At 30.4% G+C, this 18,917-nt stretch overlaps 1 protein-coding gene across 1 annotated transcript; it reads left to right on the top strand.

The window, feature by feature from the left end:
• The first annotated feature begins 18,092 nt into the window (after positions 1 to 18,092).
• LOC142528308 (secreted RxLR effector protein 161-like) lies at positions 18,093 to 18,629 on the top strand. The gene has a single exon (XM_075633350.1). The coding sequence runs from the start codon at positions 18,093 to 18,095 to the stop codon at positions 18,627 to 18,629; it is 537 nt and encodes a 178-aa protein (XP_075489465.1).
• The last annotated feature ends 288 nt before the right edge of the window (positions 18,630 to 18,917 follow it).

Below are 18,917 nucleotides of genomic sequence, written 5' to 3'. Positions count from 1 at the left end.
TTATATAGTTCGGGAGGACGTATATTGCTATTGAAGCCATTAAAAGAAGTTATTGCTTATTGTGTTATTTAATTATAGATTGTTGACGGGGACGTTAAAATCCTTTGTTAGATAATTAGTATCTACTTAGCACTCGGGAGAGGGAGTAGATAATTTAGAATTCTTGGCTAATGTATAATAAGGACATTTATAATATAGCTACACAAAATAACACATGGTGGATAGTTGCGTGAAATCGGACCTCTAGATCTTTTATTTCATAGTTATTTGTTATAAAAAGTTTGGTGTTATAATATAATTAAATTTTTTTTCAATTTAGTTATTGGTGCAAACAAATCTGTCAATTGATTTTTCTAAATAAAATTGAGACTATTTTAATTGCAAGCATTAATATACATTTAAATACGTACTCCTCGTGGGATCGACACTTGTACTCGACAATACATTTTATTACAACTTGACGTTGTGCACTTGCAAGCAATTAAGAAATCACGCGACAGTAATAGTGTCTTATAATTTAAAATATTAAATGAAACAAATTATCAAGATAAAAAATTAATTAAGAAATTCAGAAATATGTGATTACTCAATTAGTTCAATTGACACGCTCTTTAATTTGCTGATTTAATAGATGTTAAATCCACAATCATTGAGTTTGACAAGAATTCTTGTAGAATAAAATACAATTATAATAAATTACTTGATTATATATGTAATAAAATTTTGTATATTTCATATATGTTTGATTTATTTTATTTATAAGGTTGAAATTTTATATATTATGATATAAGATTTGTTATACATCTTAACATAGATAAATTCACTAAAAATTTATATATTAATTTCCTCTACCATATAATTCTGGTTTCGCCCCAAACTTTTATGTATTCGTTCGTTTGAATTTATTATTCCTCATTTTACCAAGACTCATAATATGTCAAACATAAAAGTGAATATTAATTTAAAGAGATGATAATATTTATATATTGTAATAAACATATTACCCTCATGATACTGATAACACTAACTTAAAAATAATATGTTGACGAATATATTGTCAACTTTGATTAATCGATAATCCACAACTTTGACACTCAATTTTGAGTGACTGTCAAAATATCTCAATAACCCACAATTTTTGGACATGATAGTAACATCACAATTTTGAAATCAAACTGATATTTTCATTTTATATCAAGAATTCATGATTGAAAATCGATAATATTAGATATATAGATATTTAATATAAACTTGTGCGAACTCATTTAGGCTCACCTTTAAATGAGTCGACAAAATTTCAATCCAACTCACTTAAACTGTTTGGCGGTGCAGGCCAAACCGACAGACCCAACCCAAATTGACGGCTCAAAAAATCACAACGATCGTTTACCGTGTTTTATTTAAATAAATTATAATCATAAACCGCAAAAAAATTTCGGTTGCAAAAAACTTTAATTTAAACACATAAATTCTAGCAAACTGTCACTTGAGGACGTGAGAAAAATTAATAAGACACCAAAGAAAATTCACAATTCGATAATGAGTTATTTCTAAACTTTAATTTATTTAATTTGATTTATATAATGAAAAGATAAATAAAAAATCTAAATAATTAGATTAAAAATAACATATTATAATGTGGGTATGCATAAAAAAACCAAATACTAATTTACATTATGAAAAGATATCATTAGATAAAAATAACATATTATAATGTGGGTAAACATAAAAAATTAAATTCTAATAATCACACATATTTAAAATATGAATAAGGAGAAAGAAAAGACACATTTAAAGTAAACAATTAATGTAAAACAAGCAATTAATTAATGTAAAGTAAGCAATAAATAAGGAGATACATGTAAATTCACATATAAAGTCACATATTTATAAATATAATAGACTAGAAAAATATACGTGTGTTGTACTTCGAAATAAAAAGATAAAATTAAATAATATAATAAATAAAAATGAAAATTGAATTTTTTTTATAAATTCATATTAATTATATATACGAAATTTGCATGTTTTCACGTATTATTTTAAATAATTTATTTTTCGTTATATAAATATTTTTTGTTATTTGTCTTCTTCTCTTAAGTTCTCAATAAATACAAATATTTTCTCATTATATTTAGTAACAAATGTGTACTTTCTTGGTCATAAATGAAATATTAATGATATATTTTATCCATATCTTGAACTTCTAAACATTATATATGAAAATAATGATTTTTTTTCTACTCTAGCTTATCGAGCTTTTTCAACATAATAATTTATAACAATTGAATATCTTCAAATAAAATATTATTGCAAGTGTGCATGTCAAGTTTTAATAACAAGTACGGATATCGTCCGACAGAAATTGATATATTACAAATCTATCTCAATAACAATACTTTAGTTAACTTTTAAAAAAAGTTGAATAAATTAATAAACTAAATTGAAATTAAAATAAAATATAAAACAAACATAATATAAATAATTTAAATTAAAATAATAAATAAACAACAATCAGAATCTCGGTTAATGCATATATCTTTTAAACTTCTATAATGATTGACTTTCAATTCTTAAGCAATGCTTTTGATGCTCATTATTTTATCAATATGCTATGTCGAGTTATATTGAACTAATTCAACAACATACAATAACTAAGTGTTCTTTTGTTATTTAATAATTGCAGCATTGAATGACAGAATTATCTAGTTTTTGTTTTTCATTTTATGACTATCAACACGTACTCAATCTCATATGTTGCTAGGATCGGTTGGTGTTTAGAGGGGGTGAATGAATACCTAGTAAAATTTTCGGCATGATTGGTTTAGACTAACAAAACATAGTCACTTAGTCAACAAGGTAAAATATGTGTAATGAGAAAGACTCGTGTTCAAAGTTGAACCTATAGATACTAACATGAGAATCGACAGAGTCAGCTATCCCAATGCTAAAAATATTCATGATGTTCAATAACTTTTTGGTGATGAAAATACTATTAGACGGCAAATTCAAGCTGATTTTAATGTAGAAAATGGAGAAGAAATACAACATCTTTTGAAGAATGAACAATCTAGAGAGAACGAACAATAATCATTAAATACATTTCAGTCAATGAGTCAGAAAATGAATAAAGATCTCAACAAGTTAAAAGAAGACCGACATGGATGACATATTATGAGGTAACTAGTATTAACCAAATTGAAGATCCATTTGTTCATTTTGCTCTATTTTCATATGTATAAATTGAAGAAAGCTATGTATGGGCTAAAACAAGACCCACGAGCATGGTATAGTCAAATTGAGGCTTGTTTTTTTCAGATGGGTTTTCAAAAATGTACATATGAGTATGTACTTTGTACAAAATTTGGAGACGAAGGAAAAATCTATATTCACGGGTAATGATAGTGTCATATTAGAAAATTTTAAGGAGTTCATGATGGTTGAGTTTGATATGTCGGATCTTAGTATGATGCATTATTTTCTTGGTATTGAAGTAGTTCAATCTACTTATGAGATTTTTATTTCTCAAAAGAAATTTTTCAGAAAGTTTGTGCAAATTTAGGACGGAGAAATACAATTCTACAAGTACTCCCGTAGAGTATGGTTTTAAGCCAACCAAATATTGTGAAGGAAAGAAGATTGACATTACACTTTACAAGAAAATTGTTGGAAGGTTAATGTATTTGACAACAACAAGGCCGGATATTATATATTCTTTTAGTCTCATAAGCTGATACAAGGAGAATCATATAGAAATACATCTTTTAGCTGCCAAGAGGATTTTATGATACTTGCAACGAACACCGGAACTTGGTCTCTACTATAATGAAAGAGAACAATCAGATTTGATGGCTTTTGTGATGGTCATTATACAGGAGATCGAGATGATAGAAAAAACTGCATGATATATTTTTCTCTTAGATTCATATGTTGTTCCATGGACTTTGAAGAAGCAATCAGCTATTACTTTATCAACCACTGAAGCTGAATTTGTTGCATCAAGTTCATGTGCATTTCAAGCTATTTGGTTAAAAAAATTCTTGAAGAGCTTAAATTCAAGAATTATGATCATATTGTAATTTATTGTGATGATAGTTCAGCCATAAAATTGTCAAAGAATCCAGTCACATGGAAAAATCAAAAGCATATTGATGTGAAATATCATTTTATAAGAGACCTCACAAATAATGAAATAATTGATCTCATTTATTGTAGAAGCAAAAACCAAGTGGCTGACATGTTTACCAAGTCCCTCAAACTGCCTGTATTTCAGAAACTAAGGGAGCTACTTGGCATTAGCACACTACAAAACAAGTTTAAGGGATATGATCTTATTAAACCAATTTTAACTTATTGGTTTAAGGGAGTGATTGTTGAATTGTTAAAATTTGTCAAAGTCTTTAGTTATCTGCCTTGTCAAATGAAGTCTATTATTCATGGTTTATTAGTAACAAAGTACTACAAGAAATAATATACTTGCATATATGTTATTTAATAGTTTTAGTGGTCAAATATTTTTGCTATTTTTATGGTTTTTCCCGTTGAAGTATTTGCCTATAAAAGGCTCATTGCTCAATAAAGAAGATATGTAGCAGAAAACAAAATTCCTCTCTTTGTTTGATTTATATTTTATTATCTCACTTTCTTAATTTTTCTATCATTGTAAAATCTAAACCAATAACCACATATATATATGTTCATTTAACTTGAAGTTTTAAAAAAGTTCGAACCATTTTTTATTATAAAATGTATATGTTTATTTAACTTAAAGTTTAAAAAATTAAGTTCGAACAATTTTTTGTTATAAAACGTGGAAAAGATATTGTAGGTTTAGAAAATATTAATAATAGTCTAGTTTTCATGTAAAAGAATGCATATTAAAAAAACTGTAAAAAATATTAATAGTATTCAACTTTTTTATTCGAAAGGATACATAGTGATGTATCAATCTATCAATTATTAATTTATAGTGGGAAAAAAGAATGCATAGTGATGTAACAATTTATCAAATAAATAAATGAAGTTTAAAAAATAAAGTTTGAATCATTTTTTGTTATAAAACGTATATGGTTATCTGCCAATTAAAAAATCTATCAATTATTAATTTGTAGTTGGAAAAAGAATGCATAGTGATGTATAAATCAATCAAAGTAAATGAAGTTTTAAAAAATAAAGTTTGAATTGTTTTTTGTTAATAAAACGTATATGGTTATTTAACTTGAAGTTTAAAAATTAGGTATGAACTGCTAACCAAAAATTTATATGTTCGTTTAACTTGAAGTTTAAAAATTAGGTCTGAGCTATTTTTGGTATAAAATGCAAAAAATATATTGTATGTTTAAAAAATATTAATAGTAGTCCACTTTTTCATGCGAAAGAATTCATAGTAAAAAAATAGGCAAAAAAATAATAGTATTCGATTTTTTATTTGTAATAATGTAGAGTTATGTATCAATTAAATTAATTAATTAAATTAAATTTAAAAAAACTATCAATTATTATGTAATAACGTGAACAAGGATACCATAGCAATGTATCAATTAAATAAATTAGTTAATTAGGTAAATAAATCATAAAATCGAAAATTTACCTAATAAATAAATAAAACATTAATTAAATAATAGTGAGAAAATAGTAACTAAGTAAATTCACAAATAAAACTCATATATTTATAGGTATATAGATATATAGATATGCGTATGTTTTGTATATCTATGTGTTTATATATAGGGACGTCAAAAGAGAGGTGGGTTTAGCAAAACTCGAGACCACCCCATTTAAAAAACTTAGACCCATTACTCGTCTCACCCTGTTTAAATATGCTTTAGACCTGCCCCACACCGAACCCGAAACGAAGAGGGTTGAACCCGTCGTACCCACCAGACCTGCACGCACATCTCAAGAAAAAAGCTAATATATAAGACTTTGATAGACCCATTTGAAACCAAATACAAGATTCTAAACGCAAAATACTCCGGACAATAGCCACACGCATATCTCAACAAAAGCTAAGAAATAAAGATGGAGGTGAAAGTAGAGATGGCGGCTTCAAAGCCTGACTCGGAGTTTTGTGTAGGGAAAAATGAATGTAAGGACTATGATTGGCGACATAAATCAAACCCCCAAAGCTAATAGAATCAGTTCCAAATCTAAACTACGATCTGTGTCACACCCGAGACAGGGGTTAGTCGACACCGACTTTGTTTAACAATCACACAATTGAAAAAAACAGGCCTCGTATATCAAAATCTAGCCAACTAGTTTATAAATCATAATCAACACTGTTTATAATGTAAAAATTTCCAAAATATAAATGAATTTTCAGAAACATCTTACAACTCGAATTAAAATAAAAACTTAAAAGAAAAATAATTAAAACAGACTTCTTGATTCATCTTATTATCAGGCCCAAAATTGATCTTGCTCATCTTTCTAGATTTCCTTTTCTGACTTATCTGAGGAGGGTTTCAGTAGGTGGGGGCCATCCGAGCATATACATACCGAATACACATAATCTTCGAAAAACATATAATTCATAGCATATTTCGTATAACATATATCATAAGCGTAAACGTAAGCACAGTCTAGCCTAGGCACTGAGATTCCTTTTATTTACATGGTTTACTGATATCATTCCCTAATTTTTACTCTTCTAAAAGGGCGATGCCGTATAATTGTTATAACCTTATCGTGTAAGGGTCAGGGTCATAATTTTATCATATGTTGGGATTCACACTCATATCCAGTCCTCACAGTGCCAAAACACAGGGTATCGTATCACAAGAAGGGGAAGATGCTAATAATGCTCGACCAAAACTTTCAAAAACGAACAAACTCATAAACAAAATTGTAGTTTTAAAACAAGCCCACTTACCTTAATATTTCTTGAATGATCCAAAACCATAGAAGAATCACACAAACAGCACTTCGAAAAACGTAGCCGCATTTTGGCCAAAAATCACTCGTCTTGTAGAATTCTTTGTTACTTATTATACTTTTAGATCAGGGTTTAAACTTAGAAAATACGTTCACATGTAAGTCAAATAAATTGTGAACAGAGGAGATCGGGTTTGAAAGTCGTTTTAACCTGATAATGGACGAAAACCATAGGTATATTATTCTAGTCTAGAATCTGAACAGGTTTCTTTCGAAGACTATATACGATAAACTAACCATTAGATTTGACTGAATTTTGGATATGATGTTCATAACACATGATAGTGTCTTTTGAACATTTGAGATCGAATTTGGACATAATCTTGGTCTAAATGTAACACTCGAAAAATGGACAAAATTTCTCCTTGAAAAGCTTCTAAATTGTTGCAGTACTTGGGAGAGGATTTTCGAAATATATAGTGATTTTGAAGGCATAATTTTTTAGAATGAAGTGGAGGTGTTTATTGGTGGTGAGATAAAAATATTACCATAATTGGGTAGATATTTATTCCATAATTTTCACACAATTATTCCATACATATTACCTCACCAAATTTTGAAAACTTGGTCCCCAAATATATGCAATTTTCGAAATTTATATTGGACTGATTGGTTGAATGTAGACTACTTTTTTTACAGGTTCGTGACGTACCTAGTCTGCATTGAATTTATTATCTTTTTTGTTGAGCAAAAGTTGTCTTGGATGTAATATTTTCTTCCAATTTGAATGATATCTCAGCCTTAATTTTTGAAATTAATACATGTCTTGATGCTGGATTTCGAATTTTATGTATTTATTGAAAATTTCAAATATCATGTATTATTTAATATTTTTGAATTTATTATTTTTACAATAATACCATAATTCGAAAATACATTCTTATATATGTCTATAATGAAATAAATAATTACATGCTTAAAAATTTTGGTTCACACATCCCTCCTTCCTTAATAGAAATTTTGTTCTCGAAACTTGATTTGGCTTGATCTTTGAAAAGGTAGGGTTATTACTTGTGCATTTTCTCTTCCAACTCCAAAGTAGCTTCTCGTTTTTGTGTGGTTGGACCATAGTACCTTGACATAGGGAAATGTACATTGTCTCAGTACTTGGTCCTTAGTGTCCAAAATATGAATAGAGACATCTTCATATTTCAGCTTTTTCTCCAAGTTATCTTTGATCATGAGATGTTCAATTTCCAGAACATGGCTTGGTTCGAGATGATTTTCTTAGCTGGGACATGTGGAAGACATTGTGAATCCTTGACATATCTGGTGGCAATGTTAGTCTGTATGCCAATGTAACCCACTCTCTCCACAACTTCAAATGGTTCTACATACCAAAGACTCAGTTTTTTCATTTTTACTGAATTGAACGACTCCTTTCATCGGTTAGACCCTTATATAAACTTTTTCGTTAACTGTGAATCTCACTGGTCTCCTTTTAAGATCAGCCTAACTCTTTTGTTGGTCTTGTGAAGCCTTGAGTCTGTCTTTGATTATGACCCCTTTGTCCACTGTCGGCTTGGATTAGTTATGGCCTAGATATGGCTTTCTCCCCAATTTCTTCTCTGTACAATGATGATCAACACTTTCGTTCGTAAAGTACTTCATATAGAGTCATTTCAATATTGCTGTGATAACTATTATTGTAAGCGAATTATGTCAGGGGTAGATGTTCACTCCAATTACTACTAAAATCTAGGCACATGCCCTCAGCATATACTCTAGGTTTGAATCGTTCTCTTTGTTTGTCCATCAGTTTGAGGGTGATAAATCGTAGTAAGAGTAACTTTCGTTCACATAGCTTCTTGAAAGCTCTTCCAAAAAAGTGACACAAATCTTTGATCTATATCTGACAAGATGCTTGTTGACACTCCTTGTACCCGCACCATGTTATCTATGTATAGAGTAGCCAAATTTTAAAGATTGTAATTCATGCGGACATGTCGAAAGTGCGCAGATTTTGTGAGTATATCTATGATAATCCATATCCCGTCGTGACTCTGCCTTGACTTTGGAAAATCTAATACAAGAAATATGTTTTCATTTCATTCTGGGATTTCTAACAATTGTAGTAATCCTCCTGGTAGTTGTTGCTCGGCTTTCACCTGTTGACATACTTGACACTTAGAGATAAACTCGGCGACATCTCTTTTCCTTCCGCTCCACCAAAAAATTTCTTTCAAGTCCCTATACATCTTTGTATCGGGATGAACCGAGAATTTTGACTTATGTGCCTCTGACATCACTTCTTGTTGAAGATTGTTGATGTCTGGCAACACAATCGTCATTTCGTCCCTAGGATTCTGTCTGGGTCCACATGAAAGTTTGATTGGCTTGTTCTTTAAACTTCTCTAGTATCGTGGTCTCGACTCTGTTTTAACTTGACTGCTTCTCGAAGGCGTGGTTGCGTGGAGAGTGAATCTATAGTTATCTTACCCATGTTTTTCCGACTTAAAAGCACCGACTACCTTATTTTCCTTATCGAGATGGTAGCTAATTGTCAGGTCACGGTCTTTGAGTAACTCTATTCATCATTTTTGTCTCATATTCAATTCTTTTTAAGTGAACAAATACTTGACGTTTTGGTGATCTTAGAAGATTTCTCACTTGACACCATCCGTCTTCGAATTTTCAAAGCAATTACCACTGCTATCAACTCGAGATCGTGAGTATGGTAGTTTTGCTCATGAGGCTTTAATAATGGGTCTTATAAGACCCATAACTCGCTCAATTGAATGTGTATTATTCATCAGTTGAAGCTACCATTTTTAAAAAAACAACTGCATTTAAAACTTCAAAAATTATACGTGTTCTTACATTGTTCTAGACAGTGAAGTTAAAATAAAGTCGTTGATGATAATTATATAATTGCTAAAGATAAAATAATAGTAATAATAATAATTGCCAGTTAAAACTTGAAAGTTTCGTCTCCTTAATCGTCATCTACGAGGAAACTATATATATATAAAAGCAGAGTTGTTGATAAATTTAGTAAATTCCCGCCTAAATGACATTCTAAAAAAAGAAATAAACGAAAAATGTGGTAATATATATTATAATAAATGTCTAAATATATTTAATTCATTATTAAAATTGTATATTAATGTCGGTGTATATAACTGCTTGAAAATTGAATCTCCCCTAAGAATTACAAACCAAATTAAATTACATTTCAAATTTCAAATCCAGAAATTAAATTCCAAACCAAATTAAATTACATTTTAAATTTCAAATCTAGAAATTAAATTTCATTATGGGAATTATAAACCAAATTCAAATTGTTATTCAAAAGTTAAATATGAATTCTGAAAATTTGAAACATGTTTCAAAAATTGTTAACCGTTGAAATCGTTTTATTAATTTAAAATTAATGATACATATATATAGATGTAAGGTTATTATAATTACAAAAATTTCATCTATATTTTAGATGAACTAATTTTTAATTTGATTTTATTTTTGAGATCTTATATATTTAATTCAATGATAGTATAAAATCATTTTTCTCTTCAATATAATAACTTTAATCTTAGACCAACAATTCTCGAATTATTATAGATGATTAAAAAATAATCGTATGTCAATATAATATAAACTACTATTTTTATTATTTTTTTATTCATGCAAAATAATATAAACAAGGAAAAATTGTTAATTAACATATTTAGAATTAAAATATATTTATGGAATTTGACATGCTCAACAGGAAAATTTTGTTAGTTAAATTACTTCAAGGTCAAAATTGATTATGGAGTTGTATAGTAGGTTATTATTAATAAACCTTGTTAAATAAATTTATATTAAATACCAATTACTATTTTTTTATACTTGAATGCATTTATCTTGTGAGTTATCAGTTATAAATGTTTCTTTTAGAATTAGTTCTATTTATTTTAATTATTTTTTGTTGTAAATATTTAAACATAAAATATGGATTTGAGAGCCAGAGCATCTCAACAATTTAGTTTTCATGGTTCAGTTAAAATACTGATTCCAACATCAATATATATGTTAAATGATATTACAAATGGTATGATTTCTTTTAATTAAATAAAGTAATTTATCTCCAACATAGATCATTCTCTTAGATTATGCAATGACACTAGATTGATCGTGACAAGGCTTGAAAACTATGTTTTGGAAGGAAAAACTCTTACCGGAAGTAATGCAGGTCATAAAGTGCTTATTTCAAGAATGTCATTGACTTCTTCTGATCTAAGGCTTCTTTTTAAATTTCAACGAAGACAGTTCAGTATTATTTGATTGTATCATATGCAATGATAATCAACAAAAGTCAGGGGCAATCAGTTTCTCATGTATGACTTTTTTTAACCTTGATTTTAGTCATGGTCAGTTGTACGTGGCTGTATCCAGAGTTACGAATCCTAAGAGTCTATAAATTTTGATATGTGATAGTGATAGCAACCCGAAAAATTCAATGACAAATGTTGTATTTAAGGAAGTTTTTCAAAATATGTAATTTGTTTTTGTTTTCTAATTATATGATCTATAATCCATTTAGTTTATTTGTATTTTAATTTAAATTATTGAAATTAAAACCACATTAAAAGTATGTATCATGTTTATTATTTTATTTTGTTACACTTATTGTTTTCTACATAGTACATAAATTTATATGTGAATACAATATAATTGATACACACATTATGTCATTCATTGTCTAATACAAGCGTGATATTAATTTTCAGCCGAAATATCGAAATGGTTCTTTTATTCAGTGTTTCATTGTTAAGAGCTATATGTATATGAAAACAATAAACATTTCACTTTGATAAAAAGTCACGTTATAGAGAAAGTAAACAAATTATCATACATACTAATTTTAATAATTAATTAGATAAAATAATTTTACGTGCATCGTACGGGTGAAAAACTAGTCTATTTAAAGTCAAAAGCCTATTATTAATAATGCCTTTTATTTTAATAGGTTATGCAAATTTTTTTCCCAGTTTCAACCTAAAATGAACTGCCCAAAATTAATTATGGTCAGAAGATTTGTTTAAATTCAACATCTAACTCTCAATTATTATTTTTGCGATGATGGAATGGTAGCATCTATTCTTATATGTGCACTGAGTAACAGTACTAGTAACATCTAAACCACACTAACTAGGTAAACCACATTAAGCAAGCTATGTGTGAAAATTCACCCGAAAAATGTTGTTACAAAGAATCGAGCTTTCACCTACTCTAATAACTTAAATATCCGGAAGGCGTAACTCTCAATTATTTTCTTATTTGATGATATAATAAGATTCCAAAATTTTGAAAAATAATTTATTTGCATCCACGTCTTTTGATGTTTTAATTTATTAGTGAAAGACATCATTATCAAGATTCTCTTGTTCAAATTCTAATTTTTATAAAAAGTTTCAAAATCCTACTGATGCAAACCTGAAAACCTATATTGACCAGGAATCATATATATGCATAAAAAATTCTTATATAAATAAATAAAATTTCTCCTTATTAAGTAATTTTGAGTCAATTATATTAAAATTAGAGGAAGTTCACGAGCAATGAATTTACTGCGTGTTTTGTTTTTCAAAACATCTGTCATTCATACATTAAAATACGTATTGGAGATGACTATTTGATAAGTGCAAGTTTTGTGTTTAAATTACCTAAAGAACTGACATGAAAGTGTGAGAATATCGAGTGGATTTACATGTTTTGGCAGTTGTTTATGTCATTGCAGGAATCAAGCAAGTCATGTGCATAACTCGCGACCAACAAGGAATAAATTAAATTTCGAAATGAAAGAATGAAGCGAACAAGAAAGCATAAAAAGTTTGGGACAGAAGTGTTAGAAATATTATTTCTACAATGGGCTTACATATTTAAATAACAATTATATTATATATATACTATCTAATTAATTTTGAGTCTAATAAGTGATTTATAAAGTCTACTCAATTATATATTTAAAGTATGGAATTTAATGTGTAGAAATCATATAGTATTAGGATTGATGGGATTCTAATGAAAGGGTGTCATTTAATGTGGTGTTTGGCAATGGACACATTGCTTTGCAATGGCCACATTGAAGGGACATGTTGAATGGTTGTAGTCCCCAAACCAAATCTATATATATACATGTAGTTATTCTTCCTTCCCCATTCAAGAGAGGATTAAGGAAATTCTAATAGGAATCAAAAGTGATAAACTTGTTGATCCATTGAGTAATTAAGGAGATTTGGTTGTGGAAGGCTTCATCCAAAATACATTTGCTATTATGGATTCCGGTATGTTTTATAGTATTTATTTCTGATAATTTGACATGAATGTTTAAAGATCTTGTTGTGGTTATGAAATCTAAGGTGCCAACAAGTGGTATCATGTTAAATTATTGAAATTTTATAATGTTTCGGATGAATTGCCTAAATGAATCTGTGCTCATCCACATGCATTTATACATTTTGTTTCTTCCTACTTTTCCATATTTTAATGATTGCCATGTAGACCGAAAATTTTTCTGTTCAATTGAATTGAATTTCATTAGGAGAAATCTGGTCACTGTTGGAAGAATATGACACAAATATGTATTTTTTTTCTTCTTCCGTGAATCTATATGTACTTTGTTTTCTTCCTCCCCATTCAATCTTACTTGTGCTGTATGTATATATGGCCTTCTTATGATTGCTGAATGGTTTGAAATCGGTTGACATCAATTCGGTTCTCTCTTTCTCTCTGATTTCATTCTACATGCGAATTTTTAAGCCTTAGCGCTTAAAATCCAAATTTTCAAGATATAAACTCTTGAATTTGGATTTTTTAAGCTTATACGCTTAAATTCGAACTTTAGAAATAAATTCGAGAGTGATATTCTAGTTTCAAATTTTTTAAGCAATTGCGCTTAAATCCAAGTTTTACAAGATATATACTCTTGAATTTGGATTTTTAAGTTTAACGCTTAGAATTCAAAACTGAAAAGTTCAAATGTCGATCGGTGGTTGCCAGTGTTCGGGCGGCCATAAAGACTTATTGTTGACTATCGATTTGGCCGGTATGGGGTGGCGATGGTGGTCATAGTGGGTGAGGGATAACGGTTAAGGCATAAAAATCAAATAAATATTAATTAGTTAATTACTAGTTTGATTGATTAATTAATTAATCATAAAATGATTTATTTCTTTTAATCATAATTATTATATGAATTGGATTATTTTTAAATCTCCATTCATATATTGTCCAATCTTGTGGATTATTTTGTTATAATAGTTCAATATAAATTGATTGAAATTATATGTTGTCAAAGTAACCTCTATAATGTAGATTTATTTATTTTGAAATATTATAATGTGTGTCTACTATTTATGAAAATATGATCGGCCCAAAGGAAGATTATTATTTGGTCAAATAATAGACATGTTAATTAGTATACGGTAATTTTTAATTATTTTACATTATAAATAATAAGTCGGTCCAAAGAAAGACTTATTATTTGAGTAAATTTAATTAATCAAGTATTTGATTACCATGTCAAGAGTACCATTTGCAATTGATATTTTGTCCAAAGATTAAATATCAATGTTGTGTTAGGTATCTTGTTTTAGGGCCCACCATTATGTGAAATATTTAATCATATCATATGTATGTTTATTTATTTATTTTATAATGATGATATGATTATGAATTGCGAGCATGATATATTATCTTTTATTTGTTCAGTCAATACTTCTGCTTCTACTATATCTGCTAGTATCAATTCCATTCCTGTGCTTAATGGCACAAACTTCAAGAATTGGAAAGAGAATGTCATGATTGTTTTGGGTTGTATGGACTTGGACTTTGCGCTTCGGGAGGAACGACCTGTACCTCTTACTGAAGGGGGTTCAGCCGATGAAAAGGCAAACATGGATAAATGGGATCGTTCTAATCGCATGAGTCTTATGATCATGAAACGCTCTATTCCTGAAACCTTCCGGGGCTCTATGTCCGAGGAGAAAGTTGCTACTAAATTCTTAGAGGAAATAGAACAACGTTTTGCAAAGAATGAAAAGGCTGAGACAAGTACTCTTTTGGCTAATCTTGTATCCATGAAATATAAAGGAAAAGGGAACATAAGGGAGTACATAATGGAGATATCTCATATCGCTTCCAAACTAAAAGCATTGAAGCTACAGCTATCCGATGATTTGCTGGTGCATTTAGTTTTGATTTCTCTCCCTATGCAATACAGTCATTTTAAGGTGAGTTATAATACTCAAAAGGATAAATGGACTCTTAATGAGCTCATATCTCACTGTGTGCAAGAAGAGGAGAGGATAAAGCGAGAAAGAATCGAAAGTGCAAACTTAGCAACTGCCTTCAAGGAACAAGAAAAGAAAAAGAGGAAAAGAAGCTGCAGTTGGGACATCAAACAATAAGAAGCAAAAGAAACAGAATACAGAAATTAGATGTTTCTTTTGTCGCAAAGTTGATCACTTAAAGAAAGATTGTCCCAAGTACGCCAATTGGCATATCAAGAAAGGTTCGCTTCTCAATTTAGTTTGTTCTGAAGCTAATTTGAGTTCTGTACCTAAACACACTTGGTGGATAGATTCTGGTGCTACTACTCACATAAGTGTGTCTATGCAGGGTTGCCTGTGGAGCCGACGGCCAAATGATGCTGAAAGATTCATCTATGTGGGCAATGGTGAAACAGCGGCAGTAGAAGGCTATAGGAACTTTTAGGTTGTTATTAAAGACAAGTCATTATTTGAATTTGGAAGAGACTTATGTTGTACCGTCTTTTAGACGGAATTTAATTTCAATTTCTCTTTTGGACAAATTTGGTTACTCTTGTTCATTTGGAAATAATAAATTTAGTCTTTTTCATAATTCAGATCTCATTGGTACTGGTTCTTTATCTTTACATGACAACCTATATTTATTGGATACTATTGTCTCATTTAATGAAACCTTGCACACAAGTTCACGTGGTACAAAACGAAAATTAATTGATAAAGATTCTGTCACACTATGGCATAAGCGTTTAGGTCATATCTCTAAAGAAAGAATTCAAAGACTTGTGTCGGATGGAATCCTTGATCCTCTTGATTTTACAAATTTTCAAATTTGTATTGAATGTATAAAGGGGAAACAGACCAACACAAGAAAATTAGGTGCAAACAAATGCTTGGATGTCTTAGAACTAATTCATACTGATATTTGTGGACCATTTCCTACAGCTTCATGGAATGGCCAACGGTATTTTATTACGTTCATAGACGATTATTCAAGATATGGATACCTATATTTAATCCATGAGAAGTCTCAAGCGTTAGACGTATTTAAGATATTCAAAGCTGAAGTTGAAAATCAACTTGGAAAGAAAATTAAAGCCGTCAAATCTGACCGTGGTGGAGAATACTATGGCAGGTACGATGGATCTGGCGAACAACTTCAAGGACCTTTCGCAAAATACTTAGAGGAATGCGGTATCGTCCCGCAATACACAATGCCGGGCAAACCCAGCATGAATGGTGTTGCTGAAAGACGAAATAGGACGCTCAAGGATATGGTAAGAAGTATGATTAGTCATTCTTCTTTGCCAGAATCTCTATGGGGAGAAGCTTTGAAAACTGCAAGTTTATATCCTCAATCGAGTTCCTAGCAAAGCAGTAGCGAAAACCCCTTATGAACTATGGACAGGCAAAAAGCCAAGCATTAAGCATCTTCATATTTGGGGTTGTCCAGCAGAGGCAAGACCTTACATGCCTCATGAAAAGAAACTGGACTCTAGAACTGTAAGTTGCTACTTTGTTGGTTACTCTGAGCGCTCAAGGGGTTTTAAATTTTATGTTCCAACTACTAAGAATATTTTCGAGACAGGAAATGCAAGATTTCTTGAGGAAATTGAGTTTGTGGAGGGAGATAAGGTTAGAAATATTGCCTTTGAAGAGGAATTTGTCAATATTCCTTTTATTGCAATTGATAATGGTCGAGACGTTATTCAAAATGCAAATTCGGATAATCAAGGCAATATAGAAGAACCACAAAATATAGAAACAACTCCTGTAGTGCAAACTCAACAATCCGAAGAAAATATGCCATTACGAAGATCCACTAGAGAAAGGAGAACTGCAATTTCGGATGACTATTTTGTTTTTCTCCAAGAACATGAAAATGATATAGGCATGATGGAAGATCCAATCAACTTTCATCAAGCCAAACAAAGTCCCAATTCTCAAAAGTGGATAGATGCAATGAATGATGAGATGAAATCCATGATGGAAAATGACGTTTGGGATCTCGTTGAATTGCCTGAAGGTGTCAAACCTATAGGTTGTAAATGGATATTTAAAACCAAAAGGAATTCAAAAGGCAATATCGAGAAATATAAGGCACGTCTAGTTGCCAAGGGGTTCACTCAAAAGGAAGGCATCGATTATAAAGAGACTTTATCTCCTGTTTCAACGAAAGACTCTTTTAGAATCATAATGGCACTTGTAGCTCATTTTGACTTAGAGTTACATCAGATGGATGTTAAGACTGTGTTTCTTAATGGTAACATTGATGAAACGATATACATGACTGCAACCAGAAAACTTTGTATCAGGCGACCCAAAGAAAATGGTTTGCAAACTAAAGAAATCCATCTATGGTCTCAAACAAGCTTCTCGTCAATGGTATCAGAAATTTCACCAAGTAATTATCTCATTTGGTTTTGAGGTAAAAAAAGTTGATGATTGTGTATATCATAAGTTCAGTGGGAGTAAATACATATTTTTGGTATTATATGTCGATGATATCATACTTGCTAGTAGCGATATAGGCTTATTGCACGAAACCAAGAGATATCTGACAAAGAATTTTGAGATGAAAGATCTTGGGGACGCCTCTTTTGTATTAGGTATACAAATACATCGAGATCGCCATCGATGCATTCTTGGGTTATCACAAAAGAGCTATATCGAAAGAATTCTTGATAGATTCGGCATGAAAGGATGTTCTCTAGGAGACACCCCAGTTGCTAAGGGGGATAAATTTAGTTTGAGTCAGTGCCCCAGAAATGAGTTGGAACAAAAGGATATGCACAAAATTCCTTATGCATCAATTGTAGGAAGTTTGATGTATGCCCAAGTATGTACGCGTCCAGATATTGCGTTCATCGTGGAATGCTAGGCAGATATTTATGTAATCCAGGGATGGATCACTGGAAAGCAGCCAAACGAGTTATGCGTTATTTGCAAAGAACAAAAGATCACATGCTCACTTATCGGAAATCAGATAATTTGGAGATCATTGGGTATTCTGATTCTGATTTTGCTGGATGCCAAGATAGTAAAAGATCCACTTCAGGCTATATTTACTTGTTAGCCGGAGGGGCTATTTCATGGAAAAGTGCCAAGCAGACACTCATAGCATCATCCACTATGGCGGCAGAGTTTGTAGCTTGTTACGAGGCATCTAATCATGGGATATGGTTGAGAAATTTTGTCACTGGGCTACGTGTTGTTGATAACATTGAAAGACCATTGAAGATATATTGTGACAATAATTCGGCAGTACTTTATTCCAATAACAACAGAAGCTCTTCGAAATCGAAGCATATAGACATCAAGTTTCTTGTTGTTAAAGACTTTATGATTGCGGATCCGCTTACTAAGGGATTACCACCTAAGGTCTTTCACGAGCATACTGCTCATATGGGTGTTGTACTATTTGATGATGTACATGTTTAGTGGGAGTTTGTATTTTGATGTTCTTTGGTACATACATTTTTTATGTTTGTGTTCTGCAGAATAAATTATTTGGTTCAATTCTAAAACTCTGAATGTTACTTATGATTTATTTGATCTCATTAAAGAATAATGTTGGACTAGTTGGAATTAGGCATGTTGATCACATTGCATGTAATTTCCATGCTACACATCCATACTTGATCTATGTCATTGAATACATCAGTAAGGTGACCATTGATGGATCTAGTTACGAATAAATGTAACAAAGATCGCTTTGATTCCATTCTG

Source organism: Primulina tabacum, chromosome 16, assembly GCF_025594145.1.
Source record: "Primulina tabacum isolate GXHZ01 chromosome 16, ASM2559414v2, whole genome shotgun sequence".
NCBI lineage: Eukaryota > Viridiplantae > Streptophyta > Magnoliopsida > Lamiales > Gesneriaceae > Primulina > Primulina tabacum.
The sequence above is the reverse complement of the archived record's forward strand: the minus strand, read 5'-3'. Positions and strand labels throughout refer to the sequence as shown.